General features: G+C 38.0%; 1 protein-coding gene across 1 annotated transcript; it reads right to left on the bottom strand.

The window, feature by feature from the left end:
* On the bottom strand, nt 1-26,337 carry LOC116308525 (uncharacterized). The gene is made up of 36 exons (XM_089027757.1): nt 25,550-26,337; nt 24,807-24,924; nt 24,415-24,486; nt 23,111-23,182; nt 22,682-22,753; nt 21,891-21,962; nt 21,563-21,634; nt 20,690-20,761; nt 20,089-20,160; nt 19,440-19,511; nt 19,058-19,129; nt 18,676-18,747; nt 18,305-18,376; nt 17,334-17,405; nt 16,941-17,012; nt 16,272-16,343; nt 15,611-15,679; nt 14,166-14,234; nt 13,150-13,221; nt 12,510-12,581; nt 12,311-12,382; nt 11,048-11,119; nt 10,768-10,839; nt 10,272-10,343; nt 8,322-8,399; nt 8,078-8,149; nt 7,308-7,379; nt 6,634-6,705; nt 5,949-6,035; nt 4,865-5,040; nt 4,232-4,375; nt 3,150-3,574; nt 1,553-2,744; nt 1,253-1,477; nt 989-1,174; nt 1-129 (listed from the first exon to the last, which is right to left on the bottom strand). The coding sequence occupies exons 1-36, from the start codon at nt 25,611-25,613 to the stop codon at nt 8-10; spliced, it is 4,611 nt and encodes a 1,536-aa protein (XP_088883883.1). The 5' UTR covers nt 25,614-26,337; the 3' UTR covers nt 1-7.
* Between the last annotated feature and the right edge of the window lie 181 nt (nt 26,338-26,518).

Genomic DNA, 26,518 nt, shown 5'->3' with positions numbered 1-26,518 from the left:
GGTGTTTTTATTCATGGTCTTGTTTCTTCTCTTTTTGTTTTTGGTGGTCTTTTTCATTTTCATTGTCCTCGTCACCAATTTCAACTGCGGTTAAACCTAGATCTCCTGCCACATCTTTCACGCCAGGCGCTAATAATAATAATAATAATAATAATAATAATAATAATAATAATAAAAAATTATCATGATCATCAACATCATCATCATTATCATCATTATCATCATCACCATCATCAACATCATCATCCCCGTCATCATCATCATCATCATCTCCATCATAATCATCGTAATCATCCGCATCATTATCATCATCATCACAATCATAATCCTCGTCTAATCATCATAATCATCATCATCATTTCCGTCATAATCACCATAATCATCATAATTATTATCATTATCATCATTATTGACGTTATCATCATCATCTTGAACATCATAATCCCCGTCATAATAATAATAATAATCATCATCATCGCCATAATCATTATCATCATCATCATCATAATCCCCATTATAATCATCATTATCATCATCTTTTAGAGCGCAACTCCATAAAATCTGGGCGCGCTTCACATAGAAAAATCTGCTCATAAGTTAAGAGCAAGCAATAGTCCCTTCACAGTTCCCTGCGCCAAATTGAAAGGTAGCCGTGCCTTTGCATTGAAGTGAGGCTAACGGTGAACTTGCAATGATAGAGACATGTGACATTGTCCAAGGTGTTAAGAAAAGTTCCCTATCATTGCAAGCTCACGGTTCGTCTCGCTTAGATGCAAAGGCACGGCTACCTGTCAAGATGGCGCAGGGAACTGTGAAGGGACTATTGCAGAGAAAAGATGCTCCCACAACAAACGAACGAGCGCCATATGTTTGAGCTCGGTACGTGCGGGTAAATCCAGTAACAAACCATCAGGTGAAGAACGGGCAGGATGGTTAACACATAAGAAGTCCTTTAGGTAAATAGAAATAGATGCATAGCATTAATTACCTTCAAAGTCATTTCCTTGACTTAGCTGAGTATTCATTTTCCATGCGTTGTCGTTATCGTTTATACTTCGTGCTTCACCTTGCACCTCATCAATAGTCAGCATGAATGACAGGCAGCAAGAGAGAGAACAACGAGGATTCTTGATGAGATAATATATACTTTGACCAATGGCAATCGCATATTTTACTGTGAATATAAGATAAACAAAGAGATACCCATCATTTATGTCAGTGTCTAGTCTTACTAGAGTATGGTATGACTTACCGACAACAAGAGCAGTAACCATGACATTAGCAGTCACCAAGAGTACTGTGATGATCAAGGAATCCATGATCTTAGCATCAGCATCCAGCAAGGCACTTTGGTCTATCTTGAGCATCATTCCAATACACGTGTTAGCAAATGTTGCCAGAAGTGACGTTAACTGAAGAGCATGCTCGAACTTGTCAGGAATCGGCATAAAGTGAGCGTGAAGGATGGCATAGCAGCCTGTAAATGAAAGAACAAGCGAATACAATTGGGTGATTTATAGTTCTGGTCACTAGTAAATATTGGTAAGTTTACCTGAAAGGATAGAAGCAACTCCAAGAGAGTTTCGTCCTTCTGCGCCGATCAAAGCCAAAGAAGACATCAGCAACAGCTTTCTGGTCATCTCAATAGTTTCCCAGAACCAACAACTTTCTGCGTAGTTTTCAAATATGAAACTCATTCCTGCGACGATTGGTGGTGTAGTTTCACTAGAACTTTCTCTTTTCTGGTTTCCGTCTCCTAATACTTGCTCCTTTGTGTTATTTTCTTCAAATATCATCAACTGGGTGTGTTGTGGGTTGGGTGCCTCTTTTGTAGACGCACTGTGGTCAGCGTTGGAGTCTGGTTCTTCAATGACTTCGAGATGTTCACCTTGTGATTTGATGGCATGCTGTTCCTTGTTTGAAGTACTTGCGTTTTGAGTCCATTTGTTTGCTATCATCGCATGTCTCATCACTATTGACTTGGATTGTTCCTCCCCTTCCGTGCTCTTTGCATTCTTATTTCGCGAGTCATTTACAGCTTTTACCAAAGTCCTTTTGTAATAATACTTCCACAGAACTATTACCGTTAGTAAAGGAACTGCAAAAGGGTAGATCAATGCAGCATAAGCCAGTATCACATACTGGTTGTATTTGTCAGTAAAGCAAGTTATGGAGTAGTCAGCCTTTAAGTAGGAGGAACATTGTTGTTCGCTGCTGTCTTGGCAGATTTTGTGGCAAGATGCAGGGAGCATTTGGAATATCTTTGAACATGTCTGTGGGTAAGTTACGGAAATAAAAAGGAAAACGTTACGGTAGCAGGCCTCTTTAGTAGTGTCTAGGTCAGTTTGAATGGACGATTTTCCAACCCTTTTGCTAAGATAAGCACGCTTCAGGTGGTAATAGGCCAAAGCTACAAGAATGACACCAGCAGTCATGGAACAAGTGATAACAAGATCTGCGTACGCATCCATCTTAAGACGAGAATTGAAACAATGTAGAGGTGCAATTTGCAGGATGTTCAGCTGAACGAATTTGGCGTACTCACTCATCTTAGTCAAGGCACTTGGCCACTGAACGTACGAGAATGCGTCGAGTGTACCAGAAGAGATTTGATAGAAGGACACGATGATCTTGAGACGAGCAAGGATGATGTCGGTAAGGGAGCGTGTCTCTCCTGCCTTGCGCTGCTTTCCTTTGACGACTACGAAGATTATGGTCATGAGCAGTAAGAAAATGGCACAAATCTGAAAATATATAAGGACCACTCATTGGACTGTAGACAGACTTTTAACCAAATTTTATCGGACCTTTAAACAACCTTTGCGCTGATCATATTAAGGGCATGCCTAACTCGCAGACCGAACCCTGAAACAACCTCTGGGTTGATCTTAATCAGGGCACCGCTAACTCACAGATTTAATTGGAATTTAGCAGCATAAAGGTTGTGGCGCAAGGACTTTTGTTCGCGCGAAGTGCCATCTTTTAGCAGTCTTTATCATTAGAAGTCTAGAAAGGACGTGAAAACATGTAAAGAAATCTCCCAGCGCCACCCTCTTCACACCCTGTAATCTTGCTTGCTCCTAAATATAATTAGTCTATTCATTTGTGTCTACTTGAGCATTTGACTTTAAACAAACAGATGGAATTACCTGGAAAATAAGCCAGTGTACAGCTGGACACTTGAAACAGGTTGCAACGAGCTGGTAATGTTTCTTGTCACATACAGCACACAAGGGACCTGTATAACCCTCAGCACATTCACCGTCCAGTCCTCCAAGACATGACTCTGATCGTGGACACTGGTAATGTTTGGGGAAAGATCCATTAAACTGAACTAGGTCTCTATCATAGCTGTCGTCGAAGATTTGTAGGTTGTTGGTAAAGTTGATGTAGTAATCTTTCTCTGACTTGGAATTCCATTGCCAGTAGTACCCAGCCTTCAGCGTCATCGACTCGTTAAAACACGTGACGCCAGAGTCAGGACAAGGGTAGCACTTGTCAAAGCGATCAATACGATAAAACCCGACTTGGCATCGACAGGCTCTGAATCCAGCAAACATACGATTGTTTGTTCCTAAAATAACAAAACAAATGACTTTTTCTTCTTGATGTGAGGCACCTGAGGCATGAAGACAATAAAACAATAACCTAGGATGATGAATCCGGAGCTAAACAATCGATACCCTGCAAAACAAAAGCCCTAACCCAGAATACAATAAAGCTTGCATTGCTACCTCAAGACCGACCCAAACAAACCATTTATAAAATCTGTAGATACCGATCAGCTGTAATAATGAAACACGACAAACGTAGTGACGAGAGCGAGAACACATTTAACAAATCAGGAAGCAACTTTCCAGGTCTTAATTATTAAAAAAAAAACACGTACAGTGGAGAGAAAACTAGAGTACCACTACCTGTGATACATCACACTACATAAATAGTTTTTTCATACACACACGAATCCCCAGAGTAAATAATGCTATCCGCGTAAAGCATCATTAGTATTTCAGCCTGCCTTCCACGACAACACCTGATGGGAATACCAGGTCTTCGTCGTTTTTGCCAAAACTGTATATTAGAATTCAATACTGCAACGTGAGTCAGTAAAAACCTGTTTCGTCCGTGCACCATGATCAGTAAATTCAATTATAAGCAGACTAGACATTATATAAGGAGAATAAAAACATAATAGAGATAAAAGATAAAGAGGAAAAAAAGTTTGTTGTACCCTCAGGGCATGGTTTACAGTCTTCTTTTGTTCTTCCTGGTGCTGTTCTTATCCCCACAAACGTCCCGTTGTCGCACATCTGGCATCCATTACCGTACGATGCTTGATCAGCGTAGACAGCGATGGTATCTTGGTAAAAACCACCTAATCAAAGACAATGAAGACATTGATTATGCTAAATTTGAGACCATTTTCGAGTTCCAAATTAATGCTGTGTTTCTTGATTATAGACTCATTTGGCTACGGTAAAGTAACCAATGCACAACTTCAACAATGCAAACACATTTGAATTCCACGGACCTTTACTAGAAGACATTGATATTCTGCACAAAATCGAGGCTAACTCTGAGTAACAGAGAACTCGAAACTGGAGTATTCACCATTTTCCATACATCGGTTCACTGGTCAAACACAAAGCATTCAGTCGAGGTTATAAGGTTCAAATTTGAACAATCCTTTGAAAGCATCTTGGCACCTCGCTTGAGCACTTTGTGTTTGACCAGTGAACCGATGTATGGAAAATGGTGAATAGTCGCCCCTCGGCATCCCATAATATCTTAGTTAAGACAATAGATCAAGATGGTCGCCGTATCGGTAAAGAGGCTAATCCTATTGTTCTTTTATCTACGTTACCTGCTGGACAATCTGTACAGATGAACCCACTTTGGTCTAAAGACAAAGTTAAGTAGCTTCCAGACAAACAAGGCGCACAAACCTCTTCCTCAAAGACGCATTTGAATCCTGCGCTTTTATAGCCAAATATTATATCACCTCTTACTGTTAATGCCTCTGGAGTTTTTGTTGTGTATCTTGAATGAAAAAAAGACGAACGATAATATGAATATACATAATATAATATACCATATACAGGCCAATTTACATTATTCATCGACGGTCCTCTATTTCTGAGTTGGAATTAGAATTGATGGTAGAAAACAAAAAAACAAAAAAAAGCAAAACAAAAAACAAAAACGGAGGACTCAGCGAAAAGCCCTCGTAGCATAGGAGAGAAAACTCAGGAGTAAATGGTTTGAACCCAGGTGTTGAAGTTTGGTGTGAAATGTGATCGTCCGGGTGAGTGTAGTAACATTTCACATTTCATACCAAAAATCAACTCACATACTATGCTACGTACGCGAGGTTCGAACCACGGACGCCTTGCTCCAAAGCTTTTATTTTTTGAGAGGATGACGCCTTAGAAGACCACCCATGCTGACTTAACCGGTTTACTCCATGTTTTCACACACCCACACGTACACCTATTCATTTCCTTTTTTTCTTTATTTGTTTATTGGAAAGGCGTATTCCACTACAAACGCGCCCCAAAGCGGCCGATCTCATGCCACGAGGGAAACTATGATAGTGGTGATGATCATATCCGTTCAGTAATCTATTCATCTACAAGCACGTAAGCTTCGCTAAGTGGCATGGCTTGGCTTTGGAAGGCATTAGTATTGCTTCGTGCTTTAGGCATGTCATTTCTGTCGCATTCTTGAGGTGCAACCACATGACTCGATTAAAATCCCTCGAGATATCAATAACGATAAAACAGACGCCATCTTGGTTGATCTAACAAGAGAAGTTAATGACGTTTCACGCTTTGTCGTCAACTAACATGGCGGCTATGGCGTAACATGCACCCCAAGAATTACTTGGAAAAGCATAAAAACAGTTTTGTTTGGTGAACTTTGTGAACTTTGGTGAAAAATCGTCTTACATTTGTACTACTGTCCGATTCTTGTAAATAAACCATAGGTTAAACCACTTCACGTTGACAGTTTTGATGTTGGTTTGCAATATGTAACTGTAAAAATATGTATCGCATTTTAAATGCATTATTGAAGTAATAGAAAACGCGCGCGCGTGCTATGTGCAGTTATAAAGCAGTACGCAGGCTAATTAATATACCGAAGGGTGATATTATGTAGACACAAGCGCCCTTTGCATTTTATAAAAGAAATAGAAAACGCGGGGGTTGGCAGAACACGAGAGAAGTGTTAGGAGAAGCATGGCGCGTAGCGGAGTGTGCCTCTCGACACTTCTCGATTGTTCTGCCAATCCCCAAGTGCTTTATAAATCGTCGCATGAATTTGGATGTGAATGACGCAACTGTAAGTGCGTGTGTGCTGTGTGCTCTCATAACAGAACAAGCTTCCAACCAATCAGAACGCGAGATTTATAACAGCTATTTTATAATATGACTATTTGTCATATCCAAGTATAAACATTAGTCCAACAAGGATTCATCGCTATAAAATCGTCGCATTATCGCAATAATGATCACAGTTTGCGCTAGAAATTGATACTCACATTTCTCGATTCCTTGCTTAAATTATTTTTAATGGCTTTCTGTTTTATTTTATTCTGTTAAAGCAGAATTTATAGGTGATGAAAAAACGTACAGTGTTTCCATTTTGGTATTAGAAGAGAAAGCTCCATCGGCGATGTATGCGATTGGATTTGCCATTAGGAACCTATTAGAGTAAAAAGGAACAACAATTACAAAGATGTCGCTAATAGCATACTGGAAGTATAAACCTTGATATCTCCAAGATGCATCACTCAAATCCTATAAAAATATTTCACCATTCAACTATTCACTTCATGTAGAATCAATGCTGAAAATATTGAGTTAGGGGTCATAGGCACTTTAATCTGCACATTGAAATATAAAAAATACTCGAGATTCATCAGTGGGAATTTACTGTCGTTCTACTCTAATCGTGAAAACTCGAGGTTGTCAACCAATCAGATTACAAATCGAAAACAACAGAATTCAAGTTGCATGTATTGAAAGTCTATAAAAGCTATTCAAGGAGATGAAATGAGGAAAGAGAAAAGAAAAAAATAAAAGTATATTTACGCAAATAAAATATAAAAAGAGTTAGAGTAGAACGTCAGTGATAGAATCATTGTAGCTCCAAAGGCGAGACTGAGTTCCGTCAAAGAACATCAACCTTGTGGAAAGCCTGGAAAGCATGCAAAGTGATGAAGAACAAACACTTTAAAAAGCTATTTTTTTACGCTTAGTTGTGAAAGGCCAATTTATATTCATCATGAAAGACAATATACTTACAGTGCTTTTAGTTGAAATGCTCCATAAAAAGTCCGATTCGTAATATATTTCAGTTGATTGTTATTCAATAGACTTGCAAATAATAATAAAATAATATACCTTTAATTATTTGAATGTCATTTCTCCTATTATCAACCACAATAAGGTGAGTAAATCAAGCAAAGCAGTGCTTCTAACACGACAATTTCAGTTGATCAAGTGAGGTCGATTGTTCACGCCGCAATTCAAGTGCGCCCGTAAAGCTACTACTTAAACACTTCAAAAAAATTTTCCATGATTAAAAATTTGTTTAAAAAAGTTATTACAAAGTTTTTAAACATATTAATTTACTAGAAAAGACTAGATCACAAATACTCCCATTTCGATTTCGCCTATGCTCAGTCTTAGCCTCGATTGCGTACAATTGTGTTATTTTCTTTTATAAAGTCCCATCGTATAGTAAGGACTGTATGTACTACGGAAGAATACAAAATTATTAAAGTGCCGCGTATTTTGGTTGAATTGCTGAATATCAAGCGCACAACTGAAGTTAAGGTCGAGCAAAAGAGAACTCGAAACTGGAGTATCGCTCTTTCGTGAATAAAAAGGAAACTTAAACGCCTCGGTGTAAAAAAAGTTAGACCTGTACTGACGTACTGAAGTTATTCCTTCGTTGGTGTAAAAAGAGCGAACGAAAAGAAATTGTAATTTCGTTCGACCATACGCAGATTATTTAAATATTAACGCCTTACTCCGTGAACTGCTTGCCATCATGTAAAATGTGAACTTACACGTGACTCAGAGACGAACTCTTCGAAAAAGAGTAATCTTGGATGTATTCAAGGTTGTTATACGACGCAAAACTGATTAATGTCAAAAAACAAACAGCATAAGTGAACGCCTGGGAATAAAGTCGAAGAAACTCCAAAGCAAAACGGACTGAGTTGTCAAATGCCAAAAGTTAACGTCAGTGAATGAATCCAAGAGAGTATACTTTCTTGGTGAAACTTAAAGCGAGTGTTACGAGTTACTTACAGCGAATAAAGATTTGGCAGATCATAAAGCAATGTTCGACTTAGGGTCCTGGAAGATATCCTGTTATGATGATACATTCTGGAAGTACAGAATAGGTAAGGTCGTTAACTTAATGATCCCGTGCTATAGTCCCTTTTACAGTTCCCTGCGCCATCTTTAAAGGTAGCCGTGCTTTTGCATCGAAGCAAGGACGGTGGTGACCTTGCAATGATAGAGACCTTTTTAACACTTTGAACAATTATCCACGTCTCTATCATTGCAAACTCAGCGTTCGTGGAGCACTGCTTCCTTTCAATATGGCGCAGGAAACTTTGAAGGGAGATATTGTACTATCTTAAAGACTGTGGATTGTATGCAGCCAATCCAAAAAAAGGCTGGCGAAGGTCTGATTCCATGTTGCATATGTTGAATGCTCACACCAAGAAAATAAATGCACTTTCGTCAATGTGAATACAATCAGCGAAAGGTCACAACGATATGGAATTTTTCCAAACTTTGTCTTTGTAATTTCCAGGAAGAATCTTTTCTGTGCTGACATTATTTACATATGAATATGATGCATTTAAGCTGTTGAGCCACATGCAACATCAAACAGGCAACAGGCAACAGGCAACAGGCAACAGGCAACAGGCAACAGGCAACAGGCAACAGGCAACAGGCAACAGGCAACAGGCAACAGGCAACAGGCAACAGGCAACAGGCAACAGGCAACAGGCAACAGGCAACAGGCAACAGGCAACAGGCAACAGGCAACAGGCAACAGGCAACAGGCAACAGGCAACAGAACAGGCAACAGGCAACAGGCAACAGGCAACAGGCAACAGGCAACAGGCAACAGGCAACAGGCAACAGGCAACAGGCAACAGGCAACAGGCAACAGGCAACAGGCAACAGGCAACAGGCAACAGGCAACAGGCAACAGGCAACAGGCAACAGGCAACAGGCAACAGGCAACAGGCAACAGGCAACAGGCAACAGGCAACAGGCAACAGGCAACAGGCAACAGGCAACAGGCAACAGGCAACAGGCAACAGGCAACAGGCAACATCAATCGTGCAACAGGCAACAGGCAACAGGCAACATAAAAAAAACCATCAGCAAACTTTTCTTAAAAAGAAAAAAAAAGTGGTAAGAACGCTCGCCTCTTACCAATGGTTCGAAAATAATAAAAATATGTTCCCGATTTTTAATCCTTATTTTGATCGGAAGAAAACACAGAACTCTGTTTCAAAGCAGATTTGAAAACATGATTTTCATCGATTACGTTTCACTTCCGGAAAACTGCGCATGCATCAAAAAATGGATTATGCCAGAGCCCTTGTTCTTTGCCGCAGGCTCTGGGTACGAGATTGGTTCCACCGGTCTTGGCGTATGTGGCGCATCTCGCGTTCTCCGAGGGTATTTCTCGGGGTTCTCCGGTTTTCCTCCCTCATTAAAATGAAACTTCTAAATTCCAATATCCCACTTCTGAGATATGCTTCGCTTGTCACGCACAATACGTGCTAAATTAAATTAATTAATATACATAGATTAGTACTAATATACATATCATACATATATATGCTTATTTTTCCTTATTCTTGCTTTGCTATCTACTTGCCTAGTTATATTGTACATAAGTTGGAAGCTTGCTGTCCTGTATAGCCCATATAGGTTATTATAGCGAGTTTTCATCTAATATTCAAGGTAAATAGTTGAATGTAATTCAAAATTTGTAAAAGTGATGCAAATAAAACATTGTCATTGTCATTGTCATTGTCTTTTCTCTTGTAACGAATCATTGAGCGTTATGCACGAAGCTTCACATTAAATCCTTGCGTGACAAGCGAAGCATATCTCGGACGTGGTGGGCTATTGGAATTTCTAGCAGTGCCCTAATAGCTACCCTGTAGAAATGCATCAGCTAAATCCCTTTTATTGATCGAATTATTATTTATTTAGTTAACTTACAATATCTTCAACAACGTCATGTTGCGTAGAATTCTATCGGGCATCTTAGTCAGCATATTGCTATGCACTATTCTGAAAATATATAAATATATGTTTTTAAATCATTTGGTAAAGACAAGACATGAACAAGGAATTTTAAATTAAAACTTCTAAAGAACAATTAGCATGAAATGGGATAACAGGGGAGGATTCAGGGGTGGGAAAGGGGTGAACAGTCACCCCGCTCAAATGTTTCAGTATATCGTTACTACAGTCACACCCCTTTTGCTCAAATTCCTAGTAAAACCTTAGTGATAGTCACTCTCCTTCTAAAATACCTGGATCCGCATTTAGATAGAATAGGCCTATTCTGAGTTTGATAAACATGATGCACTGTGGTTTAGCTTGGGTACAAACAAACTCCATATGAGGCATGATGAAAAAAATTTTGTACCCAATCCAGACCACAGTGCACCATGTTTGCTATCTAAGGAAAAAAAAAAAAAAAACAACTTACAAATGCGTGAGTTTTTTGTTGTTATCCAATAACCTGTCAGGTAAAGACTTTAGTTGATTGTGGTTCAAAAATCTGAAACATAGGACAAGAAGGAAAAATTATAAAAAAAGATCGAAAACTTTTCTACTTGGGCGGTAATGTTTGTCCATGTCCGACCACGTGTCAGAACCCAGAATATAATCGAATTTTCACAATATAAAATAATTTGTTTTGCTATAAGAACATGTTTTCTTCGACGACATTTCTACTACGATAATAAACAACAACATAGAGAATTTACAATGACGAGAGTAGGCGATTGTTCTTGAAAATTCCAGAAGGCAAATATGTCAGTCGATTGAAAATCAAAGTCCTAAAAAGGAAAAGGCATATAAACTGATTATTTCATTAATTTATTCAAATATTAGATGGCGTCCGTGCAAATAAGACGAAGACTGTTTTTCCGGAATAGGCCCTTTGCAGCTCAGTGATCACGTGGTGATTAATTCACTGAGAGCAAATGAATGAACATCTTGATTCCCATGGGTTAAATATACTGGAGAGCAAACAAAATTTCTACAACCTGTTTCGAGAGATTGTAATAAAACTACATTTCGTAACACACTGATTACACATCGTTTCATTCAGTTCTTTACAAGTAGCTAAAAAGAATCACCAATTTAATATACAAACAAAAATTTTGCTTACGAGTACAGACACGTGGTTGTTAACACTGCAAAGGGCCTATTGTAAAAAATACGTGCTGAATCTTATGCAAAAAAAAAAAAAAGTTTTTTGGGTTTAGAATTCTGAATATTTTAATTCTCGACTTTCACATCCCCATAATCCTCTGCGTCTTGGGGTGGGGGGGGGGGGGGGTAACAAGAGGGTAAAAACCCACTTATTTTGCTGAAGGCTGATCAGACAATGTTGAAAATACCTTGTTTGGTATCCAAAAATAAAATGAAGAAGCCAAAAAAACAGAAAAAGATAGAAGCTTGAAGACGTTTAAGGTAAATTTTAAACATTTTTTCGTAAGTCAATACATTTTCTGTAAGACCAAAATTCTTCATGACCTGTACACGCAAAAATAACTTGGAATAAACTGATAATCAGTATTGCACAGATAAAAGCAGGTATAGTATAAATTCAATTAAGAAACCTTTCAATTAGGGACAGTTTTTAGATTGGTTACCCCCCAAAAACGCTAGGCATTATGGGGATGTGAAAGTCGAGAATACTCAAAATTGAGGCTACACCAGAGCAATGAGTTAATCCAAATCCCCTAAATAACCATTAACTTATTCACCGACGCGTACGCTTACATAAGCGGTCACGAGGCAGGTATAGGATACAGCAGTTCGTTACGTACGATTAAACCGTTGGTCACAGCAGTATTTTTGGCGTATATAGACGGGAAAACTGAAAAACTCAAGCCAGCACATAACAGAACAGATAGGTAACAGTTTAAACGGCTAAAAAAACACCAATGTGACAGAGTCTAACGGCTAAAAAACCACCAATTTTTGCCCTACCGCCCTTGTTTAAATTGAACAGGACTTACAGAGTAGAAAGTTTTGGGTTGTTTTTGAAAATCTTTTCAGGTAATGTAGATAACTTATTGTCGCCAAGATCTCTATAGGACAAGCACAGACATTAAAGAAAATCAGAAACCAGGTATGTAAGTAGATTGCCAAGTTCGGAAAGGCAGCACGCCAATGCGCAAGAAGTAAAAAAGTTAATTAATCTGAAATTACACCTACACAAATTCCAGAACTGTGTTGTTTTTCAGAAGATCTTCAGGAAGGTAGGTTAAGTAATTACTACGCAAATTTCTGAAACAAAATGAATGAATGAGTAGGATAAGTAATCATTCATTCATTCATTCATTCATTCTTTCATTCATTCATTCATTTAGTCCGTCAGTCCGTCAGTCCGTCAGTCCGTCAGTCCGTCAGTCCGTCAGTCCGTCAGTCCGTCAGTCCGTCAGTCCGTCAGTCCGTCAGTCCGTCAGTCCGTCAGTCCGTCAGTCCGTCAGTCCGTCAGTCCGTCAGTCCGTCAGTCCGTCAGTCCGTCAGTCCGTCAGTCCGTCAGTCCGTCAGTCCGTCAGTCCGTCAGTCCGTCAGTCCGTCAGTCCGTCAGTCCGTCAGTCCGTCAGTCCGTCAGTCCGTCAGTCCGTCAGTCCGTCAGTCCGTCAGTCCGTCAGTCCGTCAGTCCGTCAGTCCGTCAGTCCGTCAGTCCGTCAGTCCGTCAGTCCGTCAGTCCGTCAGTCCGTCAGTCCGTCAGTCCGTCAGTCCGTCAGTCCGTCAGTCCGTCAGTCCGTCAGTCCGTCAGTCCGTCAGTCCGTCAGTCAGTCAGTCCGTCAGTCAGTCAGTCAGTCAGTCAGTCAGTCAGATAACCTACAAAAATTGGAGATATATGTTGTTGTCCAGAAGACCATCGGGTAAAAACTTCAACTGATTTCTACTCAATTCTCTAAAAAAAAATCATAACATATTCAGTATTGATCATGGTTAAGTGTTGGTTCTCTTGTTTAATTCTCTCAAACGAAGTGTAAAAAGCTTTTTTTTAATATATCTTCGCCGATGAAATATCTTTAATATTTTTCTCAATTCAAATTTGAAGAAACTTAGTAAATAAACTCCTTGTGGCTGCTGGGATATCGACTGATAAAGTCCGAAGATGAGAAATGGAATGGATAAAAGGCAACACACAAAAACGGTTGGCCGAGAAGCAAAGTAACACGAGGGCATAATAATAATAATAACAATAATAATAATAACAATAATAATGATAACAATAATAATAATAACAATAATAATAATAACAATAATAATGATAAGGAATAATTTATATAGCGTCGATATCCTTAAGTTCAAAGACGCTTTACAATATAAAAATTTGACTCAAAAAATAAAATTAAGAAAAGAATTACTATTTCATGAATAAGAGTGAGTAATAAAACATGCCCATAATACATATCATTATCAACATATTTCAATTAAAATTCATTTCATTTCAATATATACATTATAATCATGTGTTATGTTTTATGTTGGTAAACGAATATATTGTTGGGCATTGATTTGTTTGTTGGTTTTTAGCTAGTAGTTTATAAAGCTATGGGCTTGACATGTTAACAAGTTCGAAAGAATTTATTGAAGAAATAGAAAACGCCCGCGCGTGTTATGTGTAGTTATAATGCACGAGAAGTGTAAGGAAAAGTATGACGCGTATGTAATCCCCAAGTGTTTTATGACTCCACACAGCACATCAAGCAAGTGTTTGCTTTTGTAACTGTTATTTTGGATACGAATGAAAAAGTAGAAAGTGCGCGCGCGTGCGTTGTGCTCTCATAATGTACTCCCTTCACATCCAATCAGAACGCGAGATTTAGAACAGTTAATTTGCGTACTTACAAGTCAACAAGTAGAATGTTGCGAAATGCTCCAGGAGGTACAGAGGTCAGTTGACAGGACGTCATCACTCTCAAAACAGAAGAAGAAAAAAAGATATCCTTCTGCTCTTGCTGAGCTTATAACATAAAACTGTTAACTCGATGAAAATTATTATCGGGTAACGCAGCAAATGAGCGTTACGGAGGAAAAAGAATTGATACTCAAGGATTGGGCATTTGTATAGGAAATCGCACGATCTCGAGTACAATTTGGAAATTAATAGACACGAGTAATGCTTTGAAAGTTCTTGTAATTGCATGAGCCTTTAGGCGAGTGCAATTAAAGAACTTTCAAAACATTACGAGTGTCTATTAATTCCAAATTGTACGAGAAGATCGTGCGATTTTTTGTTTATAGTTCACTCAACAAAATTTCAGTAAAAAATGCGAAGCGACGCCGTTCATCTTTATCTATTTGGCGGCCGATTTTCAGTCCATCGCGCAACTGAAATGCATAAAAAAGATTAGTTCTTACGGCTTTAAAATATTATTTATGTTTTTTAAGTACAAAATGATAGAAAATAATTGTTTTGACATTATTTTGGCCGTGTTGCCATAGCGACTTAATTCGGTACTCCAACAGAGTATAATTAACGCTATAATTGTACTCCTCTCGACCAATCAGAGCCGAGTAATTTTGTTGAGTGTACTATAAGCTCTGAAATAGAAAAACATCATAATGTAAGTTAAGTAGGAATTATTGTGGTAATAGAACTTTATGTTGGGTTTATGGGGGGTTATGTTTTTAAGAGACAACGTTCTTGCAATTAGGTGTATCCATCAGTACTTATTTCATCGTAAATTAAATGTGAAAGTGTTTAAAAGAAAGCCTTTTTGGCTTCTGTTGGCACTGCTTGTCCCATACTCTTGATTTTATTTCTTACACATACGTAAAACGTACGGTAAAGACTGGATAAATACATCAAATAGATAAATAACTTAGTAAGTACGACAAATAGGAAAAACTACGAAACATTAAACTGCAAAACGATAAGAACTATTGAAACGAATAACTTACATTTGTGAACGAAGGGACGAAACTGCGAGCACCAACTAACTAAGTATTTACATAGAGGGCGTATATAAGGTGTACGAAAGCTCCTAAGGGACAAGACTAAATGACGAAACAATGACGAAAATACTTAGACTGAAAAGAGCGAAACAAAAGCTATAGAACACTTATAAACAAACCTAAGACAAAGAGAACTACACTAAAAACTCATTAAAGGCTTTTCAGATCTAACAGCTTCTTTGTTTTTCTTACATTACTTTATTTGTTGAAAATTATTTCAGGATTTAGTAAATAATAAATCCGCTCGGAATAAAGCACTTGCAAAACAGGTGTAGAATAGATAGCGATACAGAGCTTCATTTCTCTACTTCAAGGATATCATATCTTATACTTACAAGCTGTAGAGCTGGGGTAAATGAGCAATTCCAGCAGGAAACGATTTTAATGGATTGTAACTCAGAAATCTTAACACAGATAAACAAACATATACAACTATAAATAACATGAATATAACATTGCACTTATCATTGTCATCATTCCCATTCAGAGCACTGACGATCTCACAACCATCAGTACAAAATGGACAACAACAACAAAAAAAAAAAAAAAAAAAAAAAAAAAAACTGAAAGAAAACAAAAACGCAAAAGATACTGAATGAATGGAACATGAGGTCAAAGGGGGTCCAGATACTGAATGAATGGAACATGAGGTCAAAGGGGGCCCAGATACTACTGAATGAATGGAACATGAGGTCAAAGGGGGTGCAGATACTGAATGAATGGAACATGAGATCAAATGGGGTCTAGATACTGAATGAATGGAACATGAGATCAAATGGGGTCCAGATACTGAATGAATGAAACATGAGGTCAAAGGGGGTCCAGATGCTGAATGAATGGAGCATGAGTTCAAAGGGGGTCCAGATACTGAATGAATGGAACATGAGGTCAAAGGGGGTCCAGATACTGAATGAATATATCATGACACCATATGTTTCTGTTAAAACTCTCATAACATATAAGATTTGTAATAGCTCAATACGTTTAAATGCTTACAATCTATACAATTTTTTATTGTTCCTAAAGATTCCGTCTGGTAATGAATCAAGCTGATTTTTCTCTAAATACCTGATAAGGAGAACAGATTAAATTTAATCTAGAGGCATATATCATGATACGACTTTTGCGTGATTGCTTTATGCTAGTTTGTTAGATCTCCAACACCCCAAGCCCTTATTTATGCTAGTTGAAAACTTAATTTAAGTTGAAGTTCATGATCGAATGCAATGATAGATAAATAGTTAATAGGTTAAGGAGGATTATTTAGCTGGTAATTAGGTGGGCAAGTGGTAGGCTGGTAGGTTTTGTGGGTAGGAAGGTTAGATAGGTTGATAAGCAGATAGATTAAGTGGTAAGAAGGTTGTCATGGAAGTAGGTAGGTAAGTAGGTAGGTAGGTATAGGTTGGTATGGAGGTAGGTATGAGGGTAGGTAGGTAGGAGGGTAGGTAGGTAGGTAGGTTGGTAGGCAGGTAGGCAGGTAGGCAGGTCGGCAGGTCGGCAGGTCGGCAGGTCGGCAGGTCGGCAGGTCGGCAGGTCGGCAGGTCGGCAGGTCGGTAGGTAGGTAGGTAGGTAGGTAGGTAGGTAGGTAGGTAGGTAGGTAGGTAGGTAGGTAGGTAGGTAGGTAGGTAGGTAGGTAGTTGAACAGGCGATTTTTTTAAGACCTACAGTAAGTTGAGTTGATCATTGTTATCAAATTGTCCTGCTTGAAGTGATTTCAGCTGATTATTCTTTAATGAACTGCAATAAGAAACAGATATGATATATGATACCTATCAATGGGAAGGAAGTGTGACCCTAAAGCCATTAAACACACTTGACCCCTGGAGCATACGAATTTGCAGAAGTCATATATATTTTGTTTTAAGAGAAACAGCAACAGCAACCTCACATATTACCAATCGGTAATCAAGTAATGAACCTTATAACTCATTCATTGCCAGTCCTCTTCAATTCGGCGCTCTGTGATTCACACATAATGACGATCGCCTCGCCTAGGAAGAGTGTAGCCTATTTTTTACATAATTATTTGATAACAATAGGTTAAGAATTTAAGCGTACATTGTCGTTAATTGTTTGTTGTTATCAAAGATTCCGGAAGGTAATGACTTCAGCTTCATATCATTCAATAACCTGAAAACGAAATATTAATTAATTATGTGTAATTGTGTTTCATCAACCATATTCTTCCTTGAATAAATTCCAGCTTACTTCTGTCCGAATACAAAAGTTGAACTTCACATGAGCCGAACCTATTAAAATCAAAGAAGGCCCCCTATTCTATTGCTTTCAGTGCGTGCGGACCATGTGAACGACAATTTCGACGTTTGATTGACACGACCCTTATGTGTCTTAAAACCGAGGCCCACAAATAACGCCCGGCATCGATCTTGGGAACAAGACATTCCACCACTGACTACTATGATAATACTAAGTATAGTATAAGCTCTCTATAGGTACTAAGGTTGCATTCATATTGTATGGCAGAGGGGGACTGAAAAAAAACGCAAAAAATGTTTTTACTATGCGACAGAAACATTTCATGTCTCCAAGACGCATGGAAACATTGTTCCCCGTTGTTTCCTAACAGCTTTGCCACCTTAGGAAACATTTAGGGAAACATGTTCCCTCGTTTAGTCAGGGCCTAAGGGCAACGGGTTTTGCACTTTTGCACGTGTACACGTGAGTATTCACATCAGTCCCGGTGTAGAAACCAATAGAAATGATAGAAACCCTTTTGATTGACGTCCACGAAAACTCAATTTTTCTTCGTTTGTGATGAAGGTCTAGTTGGTCGCGTGTGACTGGAAATCGCAGTAACCCGTGAAACAAAAATTACTAGTCAACGTGTAATAGTCAAATAGACACAAAAGAAAAAGCTTAAAAAGGGTGTTAGTCAAATATCTATTTCACGGGTTTAATGACTTCACTCTATGAGGAATTATACATCTATCAGTCACATTTACATTTACCACAGAATGCCCCAAATATTGCTAAGATAATTTAACAATATTTGTTTTCCTTGCACTCACAGTACACTGAGTTGGCCATTATTACGAAAAACACCAGGACGAAGGAACGCTATCGGATTGGAAGTTAAATACCTGAAAAACAGAGCCAGTAATCTCCGTTAATCCAGCAGCTTTGGAATTGTAATGCCTTGCTACTACTCTTTTATATGGCATGTAAAATGTTCGGTTTTCATATCATCAAAAATTACATCATTTCTATGGGCAACTTCCTTTAAAGAGACAACTTGTATCTTAGCAACAATGGAAAACTCGGCTAATTATGCAGAAGAGGCTAGCGTTCTACTGGTTACCGTTGTCACGTGACAGCAAGGCGAAGAAGAGAGACTGAACTGCTGGTTTTCTAGAATAAGAGGAAAATTTTCCATACTTACACTTTAGTAAGATGTTGGTTGTTACGAAAAATCCCATCTGGCAAAGAAGTCAGTCGATTCAAATGTAGATGCCTAAAAGAAAGATAAAGGAAAATTGATTAAAAGAAATGGCAAAAAGAAGAGAGGCGGTAAAGAGAGGAGTGGGAATGAATTCAAAAAAGGAAAAAAGGGAAGAAAAAGGAAAGAAAAGTAAAACGAAAAAAAAAAAAAAAGTAAAAGAAAAAAAAAAAAAAAAAAAAAGGAAGAAAACAAGAACGAATAAAGACTACAAAGTTTCGCAAAGCAGCTAGTCAAGAAAATGCGTAAACATTTATTAAGGATATTTTAAATGACTTAAGGTACATCAGCACCTCCTTTTACTTTCTAGGTCATAAATACCTACAAATCTTTGAGCTGTTCGTTGTTATTAAAAATCCCATCAGACAATGAATCCAGATGATTCCCATTTAAAGACCTGCATAAAGGAACAGAAAATTATTGGTATATTGGTATTAGTAGCAGACGACTCAGTAAAATCGTATAAAAATATGTAGTGTAAATGCGTGTTTTATACTGCAATTTTTTGAAAAACTTTGAAAAATAAATACCTCTATGATAAAATAAAAAACACTAAAATAAATTTTAATAAAAATAATGAAATAAATAGAGATTAAAAATACTAATAACAATCTAATAAATAATAATAAAATAAAATAAATAACATTTTAAACTTATTATTTAATAGATACTCCTATGACAATTGTGCAATAAATCCTTGAACGTACAATCCCCTGAGCAATTTACTTCTATCAAAGAATCCTGGAGGCAGTGACGTTAGTTGATTATTATCCAATGAACTGTGAGCAACAATACATATAATACGGTTATAGGAATTGAATATCTGAACATTTTATAACCAATCAAAATCCAGAGGGGGCAAAATCTGTTTGATTAAATTAGGTCAATGATATTGCGTAAGAAAGGAAATCAAAGAATGAAGGCATATAGTCTGTAAGCAAAGGTGTTTGTAGGGATAGTGTCAGTATTGTTAGTGCGAGCTCAAATATTACTGCAATTTTCGATATTGTACAACCTCGGTAGTTGCAAGCTTCACCCTGAAATTTGGTTTTTGGCTGCCGACAATTAAAAGTAATCAGTCGGTACCTTTTATGTTCTTGACTGGCGGCAGCGAAAAAACAACTTCATAACAAGCCGTTGAAATGTCTGAGTTCGCAGAATATCGAAAACCGCTGTAAGATCACCTTACATCCCTCCACAATTACGGAAGAATAAGAAAAAGAAAGAGCGAACAGGGAAACAAATTAGTCGTTGTGTGAGGCGAATGACGTAAATTGAGGAAGGGATGAGGGAAGAAACAACCTTCTCAAACCGGTTTTTCCAGTCTTCATTTTTTTTAGAGCTATATGGACTTACAGTGATTTCAGAAATGTGTTGTTGTTAAGGAGATCAATGGACAACGACTTTAAGCGATTATTATCCAAGGCCCTGAAATAGATTCCATGGAAGTCAGTTTCCATAAGTAACATTTAGAAGTAAGAAACATAGTATTCTTTAAAAGAAATAAAAAACCTTTCTTGCTGTAGTGTGTGGAGTTATGAAGCACTTGAGGACGATTGGCATAACACTCGAGAAGTGTCGAGAAGCACTCCACTACGCGTCGTGCTTCTCCTATCACTTTTTCCATGTTCTGCCAACCCCCGCGTGCTTTATAACTGCACACAGCACGCGCGCGCGCTTTCTATTTCTTCATTACTATTTCAAATCATTCATTTGTTCAAAGTTCACTTTCGTACTTTTATTTCATAAAAGAAACAAAACTTGCTTGCTTTGCTGTTTGCTTTGCTGTTTGCTTTGCTGTTTGCTTTGCTGTTTGCTTTGCTGTGTTCAGTTATAAAGCATGAACAAGCAAGCAGCTTAGGAAAAGCACGGCGCGTGCTACGCGAGATTTTCTATTCATTTAAGGAAATGTTTCTATAAAAATGCTGCCATGGTTGAACTTTCAGTCATTACTCACAAAGCAGAGAGTTTTGGGTTGTTATGAAAGATTCCAGCCGGTAGCGAAATCAAGTGATTGCCAAACAAATATCTGTAATAGAAAGCAGATAAGAATGTATCCTCATATCATGGATAATATAGAAACGATAATAGTCCTCTTTACCTTGGGCGTAATGTTTTCCTATTTCAAACCACGTGTCATTCTCTCGAGATTAAGATTGTTTGTTTGAGTTGCATCCAGATTCATGTGTCTTGTCATGCGCATCCGTAAAACAAAGGAATGATACTCTAGGGAATGAAACGTGGTCTGAAATGGGAAAACAGAATATACGAAAAAGAAATTCGTGCATGTTGAAGACTACGAGTTAGTGATTAAAAGTTCCAAGTTCCATGTGCCACATCACACGCACCGATGTTTTAATTTGTTGTTGTTATATTGCACGAATTACAAATTCCCTCTAAAAGAAAAATCGAGGTTTTAGCCACTACAATGTCGACATCCCCATAATACTTTGCGTCTTTGGGGGGTAACCAAAGGGTAAAAACCCACTTATTTTGCTGAAGGCTGATCAGACAATATTGACAATACCTTGTTTGGTATCCAAAAATAAAATGAAGAAGTAAAAAAGAGAAAAAGATAGAAGCTTGAAGACGTTTAAGGTAAATTTTAAACATTTTTTCGTAAGTCAATACATTTTCTGTAAGACCAAAACTCTTGATGATCTGTACACGCAAAAATTACTTGGAATAAACTGATAATCAGTATTGTTCAGATAAAAGCAGGTATAGTATAAATTCAATCAAGTAACCTTTCAATTTGGGACAGTTTTTTGATTGGTTGCCCCCCAAAGACTCAAGGCATTATGGGGATGTGAAAGTAGAGAATACTTACAAATAAGCGAGATTTTGGTGAGCATCAAAGATTCCTTCAGGCAAAGATTTCAGTTGATTGATACTTAAATTCCTGAAGAGAAAAAGTGCAAGACTCCTTACGGTGTTTTAAACCAAAGAGAAACCTGCTGAACGTTGAATTACTCCAAGAATGCATGATACAGGATGAAACGCAAAGGAAAATGACCTGTTAGACATGTTTGCGATAAAATGTAACACCGATATAATAAATTAAATATGAATCCTAGTATGTTAGGTAATTTCCAAATGATAAATATTTTATGACAAAAGAGAGGAAGATACTTAGCCAGGATGTTGAAAGTACTCACAAGTAGTAGAGTTTTCGGTTGTTGCGAAGTATTCCAGCAAGCAATGAAGTTAACTGATTCTTGTTTAAATACCTGGGAATAGTCATAATATTGATAATTATGATGATCACGATAATGACGATCATCGATGATAATATGATGGTGGTGGTAGTGGTGACGATGATAATGATGAAAATAAAGATGCGATGGTGATGATGATGATGATGATGATGATGATGGGGATGAAGATGTTGGTGATGAGGATGATGATGAAGATGATCGATGATGATGATGATGAGGATACGTATCGATGAGGATGTGATGCTAATGGTGAAGATGTTCAGAATGTTGAAAATTATCGATGATTAATTTGATGATAATGATGACGATGACGATGATGAGGATGAGGATGCGTATCGATGAGGATGTGATGGTGATGATTATGATGGCAAAGACGATGTCGATAATTTGTATCGATGCATGCATGATGTATCAACGATGATGATGAAGATATAATGATGATGATGGCGATAATGGTGATGGTGTACATCAATGATGATATGCTTATCAATGATGATGATAATAGTGATGGTGATGATGATGATAATAGTGATGGTGATGATGATGATAATAGTGATGATGATGATGATAATAGTGATGATGATGATGATGATAATAGTGATGATGATGATGATAATAGTGATGATGATGATGATGATAATAGTGATGATGATGATGATGATAATAGTGATGATGATGATGATTATCGATTATGACACTAACCAAAACATTTCATGTATTACTTTACTCACAGGTACACGATGTCCTGGTTGTGATCAAAGATTCCCATGGGTAGCGACTTCAGTTCATTTCTTTCTAAATTCCTAAAAAAAGATCCAAACAAAAGGTTAGCGTGATTAGGAAATGATTTGGGAAGAACACTAAAAAGGACGGACGGACGGACGGACGGACGGACGGACGGACGGACGGACGGACGGACGGACGGACGGACGGACGGATGGATGGATGGATAATGGGTGGATGGGTGGGTGGGTGGGTGGGTGGGTGGGTGGATGGATGGATGGATGGATGGATGGATGGATGGATGGATGGATGGATGGATAAATAGATGGACATATATTGGATTGATGTATGGATAGTGGATGATTACAGTAACGATTCTCTAAATAATGCATTTGCAAGTTATTTTTTAACCCCAAAATACTTCTCTCTCCACTTACAGCACTGCAAGAAATTTGTTGTTTTGAAACAGTCCATTTGGCAGTGAGCTCAATTGATTCCCAACGAAAGACCTTCAATAAGAAAAACAAGCAATTCTATCATTTTATGATTGGTGGTCCCAATGTGCTCCTGCTTGAGAAGTGGAGAAGCAAACCTGGCGAAGAATTCCAAAGAACCAAAATTGTGCTAAAGAAGGGTGGTGGTACGAATACAGAAACCAGGGAGATCAACCGCTGGTTACGGAGAAAGTATAGCAAGACAGTTTAATAAATAAAACAGTGCTCCATTCAGTGACAAAGCCCGCAGGAAGTGACGGAAGCATAAAATAAATGTTGAGCGCTTACGGCGCTTCTAAGTGCTTTATTACTGAATGGACCACGGAAAAAGCTGTTCTATTCGTTTTATGATATAGTTACTAATTTTAATTCGGTATTTAATATATTTACGCAAAAAGAAAGACTGTCGCATCAGGATCTAGCAGCACTTTGCGCGCACGAATAGCGTCAGCACTGTTATCCGTTCACTAACAAAGCACAGTTTTCGACCAATCAGCGCGAGCGTACTATAATAACTATATAATAATAATAATAATAATAAAGAAGTACACTGGTTTCTTAATTAACACTGCCCTAACCTGAGTTTCTTAACTGATTTTTATAAAAGCGTAAACGAAACTTGGAAATAGTCTATTAGAAATGCAAATACTTTCTCAAGTGCTCCCATCTCTTTGTTATTTAACATCCTGAGTACTGACTTAGCAAATGGCGTTGTTTGTTTCAAGCACATTCAATAAACAAAGTCTTGTATTAAGCAGAATATTTCTGACTGTATATTATTAGAACAGTTTTTGCATGACTGTGAAAAGCTCAGTGCCGTAAGCGTCCATTGACCGTGATATTTTCTAGAATTTTAATTGGCTGATTTTTTTCTCGAGCAATGTGATTGGTCAGGCAGTACCGTTAGTGTGTCCGCGTCGTATGGGTGCCGTTTTCCGGGTATTTCATTGGATGGAGACTAAATGATCGAGCAATGTGATTGGTCTGGCGTATCCCTTGCCATGTCATGACCGTGTTCGCGCCTTGAGCTTTTCACAGTCTTACGAAAACTGCTCTAAAGCGTTTTCACGTGATGTCACAGCGGCCATATTGGTCTACCAAAACAATACATATTTATGCCAAAACTGTGCAGAAAGTTTCTTTTTTTTTTTCGTTACACCAATATGGCTGCCTTCTCACGTGAGTGAAAACGCTCTATACCTGACGTTAACGAATGAAATTATAGCTTTCTTTATTTTAAAACCCACAAGAGGAGAAGATTCTTCGTGTTATCGAAGATCCCTTCTGGTACTGACGTCATTGTATTATTGATCAGGTATCTAAAATCAGGAAAAACAGTGGTTTGTTAACATCTTTTTCTAGACTGTGCGAAAGGGAACACTACCCCTTTGGTTAGGTTCGTCTATGGTAAGCCAGGCGCCGTTCTTTCTTAAATATCACCCACGATTTGTCATTTATTTTGTTCTTTTCTAATTCCGGCTCTTTTCCATTTTGTTCGGCTTCCATTACTTAGGGAAGTATTTCACTCCTGGGGTGAATCAGGCGTCATCGAGAGATGCGAGATAATTATGATTCATCTGGAACTTTAATATTAGGTAGCTGAAACTATAGTTTGATTTTTTAAGTTTTTTGTACTTACAAGTAATGGGTTTTATGATCAAACGTTTCATTCGGATTCAATGTTAATCCTTTTCCATTGCAATAAGTGACATAATATATTTTGTAGTAATAGCAATAACAAGGTGATGGACACAAAGCTAGGGATGGAAGAAAACAAAATACGTGTAAAAAGAATATAAACAAAAGGGCTATACAAAACACGACAAATATATAAACTTGAAAATAAATAAAACAGAAGAAAGCACGACCAACCAACCAACCGACCAACCAACCAACCGACCGACCGACCAACCAAATAACCAACCAACCGACCGACCAACCAACCGACCGACCAACCGACCAACCAAATAACCAACCAACCGACCAACCAACCAACCAACCAAATAACCAACCAACCAACCAACCAACCAACCAACCGACCGACCGACCAACCAAGTAACCAACCAACCGACCAACCAACCAAATAACCAACCAACCAACCAACCAACCAACCGACCAACCAACCAACCAACCGACCGACCAACCGACCAACCAAATAACCAACCAACCGACCAACCAACCAACCAACCAAATAACCAACCAACCAACCAACCAACCAACCAACCAACCAACCAACCAACCAACCAACCAACCAACCAACCAACCGACCGACCGACCAACCAAGTAACCAACAAATGTTATATCCCCTTCCACAAAATGAGTAAACACTCAACGAAACACACACACACAAACCTGTTTTACAGTAATTTGTTTTATAATTACCTTGAGCTGTTGTCGTCATGGTTACGGTAAAAATTATCAAGCTACAGTAACAGGAAAAATCCATCTTTTCTCGACAAGCTGTGAAATAAATTATAGACGATGGCCAGTTAAAATAGGTATCTTTTTCTTCTACTTCTTCTTCTACTTTTTCTTTCTTCGTTTCTTAGTGCTTTTGTTTATCGTTTTTTTATGCGTTTACTTTTGAGTTTGGTTCTTATACTCCGATGGAGCAATACGCAAACCATGTACAGCGTCTAATGGTGAATCTTTTAGATGGAACTTGTATGCTTCTGTTTGCTGAAATAATGTTTCATGACAATTTTTCGCCAGAGTTTCTAGGTTGAATTGAGCGGGGAGGTATCTTTCTTTCTGGCGACATAATGTTACGAAAAAATAGAGCTACTTTATCCTTTTGCACCTGAAACTTTTGAGAAACGCGCATATAATTTATCTCGCAACACCGCCGCCTTTGTACTAAGACCATGTCCATACGTATCCGCATATTTTGAAAACAAAATATTATTATTTCGATTGATATTATGAATTAAACTATATTTTCAAAAAGTGAAATTTTTGTCTACTTACAAAAGTTTCGTTTTTTGATACTTATCTGCTGCAAAGTCAGTGAACTCTGAGTACTTCAACAAAGTGGATTCCTTCTACCAGCTGCTTTGATCATTTGCTGATAGCACTACCCTTATTCTTTTTGCCTCTCCCCTCTTTCACTACGTATACATCTCTTTCAATGTCAGTCTTTTTTTTAGCTAGACATAGTCAATTCTTCTTCAAAACTCTAACATAACAAGAAAAATTGTTAATAAATAAAATAGAAAAAAGAGTTCATTTGAGGCGTGCTATAGAAACGCACTACTGTTATTTTATCAATACAGAACTCGTTGTCGGCATTGCAGTACGTAGCAGGTAATAACGGTTGCTCAAAGACAGAAAAAAAAACCCAGCTTTTTAGTT

The sequence above is a fragment of the Actinia tenebrosa genome, unplaced genomic scaffold (genome assembly GCF_029948245.1).
Source record: "Actinia tenebrosa isolate PJP-AT-01 unplaced genomic scaffold, QUT_ActTen_1.0 PGA_scaffold11__36_contigs__length_13525064, whole genome shotgun sequence".
Classification (NCBI taxonomy): Eukaryota; Metazoa; Cnidaria; class Anthozoa; order Actiniaria; family Actiniidae; genus Actinia; species Actinia tenebrosa.
Note: the sequence above shows the minus strand (reverse complement) of the source record. Positions and strands in the feature narration are given on the sequence as shown.